At 50.9% G+C, this 4,864-nt stretch overlaps 1 protein-coding gene across 1 annotated transcript; it reads right to left on the bottom strand.

Annotated features, from left to right (window-relative positions):
- Positions 1-206: 206 nt before the first annotated feature.
- On the bottom strand, positions 207-4,616 carry LOC138954219 (uncharacterized). Its single transcript, XM_070326120.1, has one exon. It carries the CDS (start codon positions 4,614-4,616, stop codon positions 207-209), a length of 4,410 nt encoding a protein of 1,469 aa, XP_070182221.1.
- Positions 4,617-4,864: the final 248 nt, after the last annotated feature.

The raw sequence follows: 4,864 nt of genomic DNA, 5'->3' as shown, positions 1-4,864 counted from the left end.
GCGCAGCTTACCGTGAACGTCCCGTACAATGCGTGCAAAGCGTGCAAGGCGCGAATCACTGAGCTAAGCCCAGCTACCGGTCTTCCCACCTTGACACAGGTACCTGTCAGCAACGCCCGACCAAGGAACCTTATAACTACATACAACTGTCCGCGACAATGCCCCCCAAGTTAAGCATAGACATCTGTCTACACGGCAAAAGATCCCTATTCAACGCATGCCCGACTGAGGTAGTCGGCTCCCACGTTGCGACTACCGGGAATCACCCGCACTGTGAAACTGTAGGCTTGCAACAACAAACTCCAGCGCATGAGCCTGCTGTTCACCACCTTTGCTGTCTGCAGGTAACGCAGTGGTTGGTGATCTGTCTCCAACACAAACGTCTGTCCGTACAGAAATGGCTGGAACTTCTGGGTAGCCCATACAACGGCCAGACACTCACGTTCAATGGTGGAGTACTTGCTCTCCGGGGGGGACAACTTCCGGCTGGCGTAGGCGACAGGGTGGAACACGCCATCCTTTTCTTGCATAAGCACAGCTCCCAGTCCATGATCAGAGGCATCCGTCCGGAGCGTAAATGACTGCGACAGATCCGGCAGTTGCAAAACTGGCTTTGAGGTCAGCCTGGCTTTCAGAGCCCTGAATGCCTTCTCACACTCGGCTGTCCAAACCACGGTGTTGGGAGAATTCTTCTTTGTCAGATCAGAGAGCGGCAGAGCAATTGCAGAGAAATTTGGGATGAACTTCCGGTAGTATCCGGCTAGACCAAGGAACGCCCGAACTTGCTTCTTGGTCTCTGGAACCGGAGCCTCATCAATTTTCTGCAGCTTGTTGTCCTCAGGTAAGATCTCACCCTTCCTCACCACGTGACCCAAGAAACTCAACTCCTCGAACCCAACGAAGCACTTCTTCGGTCTGGCAGAGAGATTGGCCTGCTCAAGGCGCCGCAACACAGCCTCCAGCGCAGCCAAATGTTCCTTCCAGGTTTCGGTCGCCACCAGAATGTCGTCCATGAAGTTATGAACGTCGTTCCTCCCCAGCGGTTCCAGCAAAGCCCTCATCATACGGGAAAACACAGCCACGGCGTTCTTCAGTCCAAACGGCATGACTGTAAATTGGAACTGGCCTACCGGAGTGGTGAACGCGGTCATGGGACGGACGTCGTCTCGGATGGGTATCTGCCAATACCCCTTGGAAAGATCAAACTTGCTGAAGTAAGTCGCTCGACCCAAACCAGCGAACAGGTGTTCCACATCTGGGAGTGGTTCAGCATCGAAGACTGTCACATCATTCAGCCGCCTGTAATCCACACAAAAGCGAACCTTCCCATCCTTCTTGCGGATGAGCACAACAGGGGCGTTGTAGGGAGAAGCAGCCGGTTCGATAACACCCAACTTCTTCATGGCCTGCACCTCTTCCTTGATGGTCTCTACCTTGGCATAAGGTAAAGGGTACTGTTTCACTCGAACCGGTTTCGCGGATTCCACCGTCATGTCAAAAACGGCCAAAGGCGTCTGAAGGGGGACATCAGTAAGAACTCTTTCGTGCCTCTCCGCAATCTCCAACACCTGACGTCGTTGCTCGGCAGTCAGTGTAGCAGACAGGTTGATGTCCTTCACCGTTTCTTCGCCCTCCAAGCAGGGCAGGGGTAGTTCCCGATCAGGCGAAATCATCTCCTCAGTTTCTTCAACCACCGCCACCGCTACGGTGGGTATCCCATCTGAGGGGTCCGCAGTGTTTTGTCGGTCTCTGTACAACTTGAGAAGATTGGCATGGTACAGCTTCTCACGCCCGTAGATCCGAATCCTGTAGTCTGACTCGCCTTTCTTCTCCAAAACGTCGAACGGTCCCTGCCAACACAACTGCAGCTTGTTCTTTTTCTGCGGCAGCAGCAACAAAACCTTGTCTCCAGGCTGGAACTGTCTTCGCACTGTCTTCCGGTTGAACACCTCCGCGTGTTTCTGTGCAGCAGCTGACAGATTCTGACGCGCCAGTTTGCAGGTTCCCTCAATCCGGTTCCTCAAGTCAACCACATACTCAGAAGTCGTACGAACTTGTTCATCGACTTGCTCCTCCGTCCATAGGTTGCGAAGAACAGACATGGGTCCTCGCACTGTCCTGCCGTATAGAAGCTCAAAGGGAGAGAATCCCAGACTCTCCTGTGGAACTTCACGATAAGCGAAGAGGAGTGCAGGAATGTAGCGATCCCACTGCTTCGGTTTCTCTTGAGCAAGCTTGCGTAGCATGGTCTTGAGTGTTCCGTTGTACCGTTCCACCAATCCGTTTCCTTGCGCATGGTACGGAGTAGTCGCTAAACCCTTGATGGCCAGCAAACGCTCCACTTCTTTCATCACCTCGGACATGAACTGGGTACCACGGTCTGTCAAAATCTCTGAGGGAATTCCTACTCGAGTCCAGACTGCCCACATCGCTTCTGCAACCTTCACAGCCTCAATCGACTTCAATGGAATGGCTTCCGGGTACCGAGTAGCGTAGTCCACAAACACTAAGATGTACCGGTTACCAGACTCAGAAGCAGGGATGATGGGACCCACCAGATCGATCGCCACACGCTCGAACGGCGTATCGATGAGAGGCATCTTACCTAACGGTACCTTCTGTGGCTTATGAGAAACCTTCTGACACTGATCGCAAGACAACACAAAGCGACGTATGTCTGCGCACATACCTGGCCAAAAAAACTGCTGCCAAACTCGATCACGTGTCCTCTGGACACCCATGTGACCTCCCATAGGCGGTTCATGGGCCAACTTGATAACACCTAACCTCAACTGCTGGGGAACAACAACCTGAGTATAGACGCTACCACCACCGCGATACTCACGGTACAGAATCTTCTTCTTCCAAACAAACCCAACTTCACCGGAGTGACCAGACGTTCTGACGTCTCGGCGATCTGCCGCCTCACGACAACTCTTCAAAGTCGAATCATTCCGCTGAAGGTCATGCAACTGCTCAGGGGTGACTGTTTCTAGCCCTGGAGCAGCAACATGTAACAAAGTCGACTTCTTCCCTTCAGCGGCAGCCTGAGCACGAGTGACAACTGACACAACCTTGGACACAGCGTACACTGGAAGAACAATCGAGTCACCCAGCCGGGCGTGATTACCTACAATGAAATCAGCAACAGGTGTATCCATGACGATAGCCTCAACCTCACCAGTGTAGAAAGGACAATCAACCTGAACCTTAATCACTGGATAGCGCCTCTTGATGTCTTTCTCAGCCATAGAAACCTCAAGATCCTGTCCTGTGAACTGAGACCGGGAAACTAATGAACTCTTCACGACACAAACCTGAGATCCAGTATCACGCAACCCCTCCACTGCAACACCATCTACCACAACCAGGCATCTCGGGTCGTAGTCTTGCTGGCTACAGGGAGTACACAAAGTAGGTACACTGACGGGCGGTAAAGACTTCTCAGGACCACTATTCACCGCTCCCGTCGACTTGCTCTTCTTGGGGCAATCTCTAGCCAAATGTTTGGGGGACTCACAGATGAAACACTTCCTACCGGATGTACCAACTGAGTTATCTCCACTTTTCTGCTTTTCACCAACGCCAGCCTTTCCACCCTGATCACGATCATGCTGAAAAAACTTCTTACTGTCACGGTGTGCTTCAAAATGAATCTCAGCGGACTTAACTGCTTCGGCTAACGTCTGAGGTTTTTTCTCCTTAACGTACGCGGCCATGTCCGCGCTCAGGGTCTGCAAGAACTGTTCCAGCAAAACCAACTGTTTCAGTTCTGTGATCTCGGAAAGCTCATGCCACTTAGTCAAATTCTCTTCAATGCGAGCACCGAACTGTCTGAACGTTTCATGTTCTTTTCTCTTGCAGGTTCTGAGACGACGGCGGTAGGTTTCGGCTGTGAGCTGATAGCGGCCTAACAACGCGACCTTCAAACCGTCATAGTCGTCTGCGCTATCATCATCAAGAGTGTTGTACACTTCTACAGCCCTACCCGACAACCTAGTCGAGACCCTAGTTGCCCACGTATTTCTCTTCCACTTGTACAAGGTAGCGACTCTCTCAAACCTTTTCAACCAAGTAGCTATGTTTTCTTTGCTCTCATCAAACATCGGTATGGAAGGCCGAAAACCACGAAGGTCACTAGACCCTTCTTCACCTGAGGAATCTCCCTCATTATCAGCTCCATCCCTACTTCCTCTCTTCACCCTCTTACTTTCCGACTCTCTCTGCAGGAGTTGCATGCGAAGGTCATGCTCCTCTCTCTCTTGCCTTTGTTTTTCTTCAAACATCTGAGTACGTTCATATGCGGCTTTCTCATCAGTCTCTCGCTGAGCTTGAACATACTTAACTCTCTCATCAGTCTCTCGACGCGCTACTTCTAGCTTGTCCTGATAAGCTTCCCTTTCCAGCTCTAGCTTGTCCTGATAAGCTTTCTTTTCTAGTTCAAGTTTTTCCTGTTTCTCATCTTTCTCTAGCTCTAGTCTAGCCTGTTCCGCATCTTCACGGGTCATTCGCTCGGCAATAAACTCAGGAATACTGGTAGATTTAACACCTAGCTCCTCAGCAAGTGAACGCCACCTAGCAATCCTATCCGAACTACTTTCCGTCCTAGACGCCATGATAGCACTATCATCAAGAACACGACCAGAACGAAGTTCCATAAACAAGAACCAACTAGCAAACGGTTAGCCAAAACATGAAAAATCAAAACAAGGCACAGCTGACTGGCAACAAGAACAGGGAACCCACAAGGTTACCAGACAACAACAAAAGCTAATTAAACAACATCAGTGCCCAGTGTATGGGAAGTGTGGCCAACGACAAAAATGAAGTGAATTCCTTGAATTCTAAGAGGATTTATCCTGGC

Source organism: Littorina saxatilis, linkage group LG2, assembly GCF_037325665.1.
Source record: "Littorina saxatilis isolate snail1 linkage group LG2, US_GU_Lsax_2.0, whole genome shotgun sequence".
Lineage (NCBI taxonomy): Eukaryota > Metazoa > Mollusca > Gastropoda > Littorinimorpha > Littorinidae > Littorina > Littorina saxatilis.
This window is presented reverse-complemented; position numbering and strand designations above follow the sequence as displayed.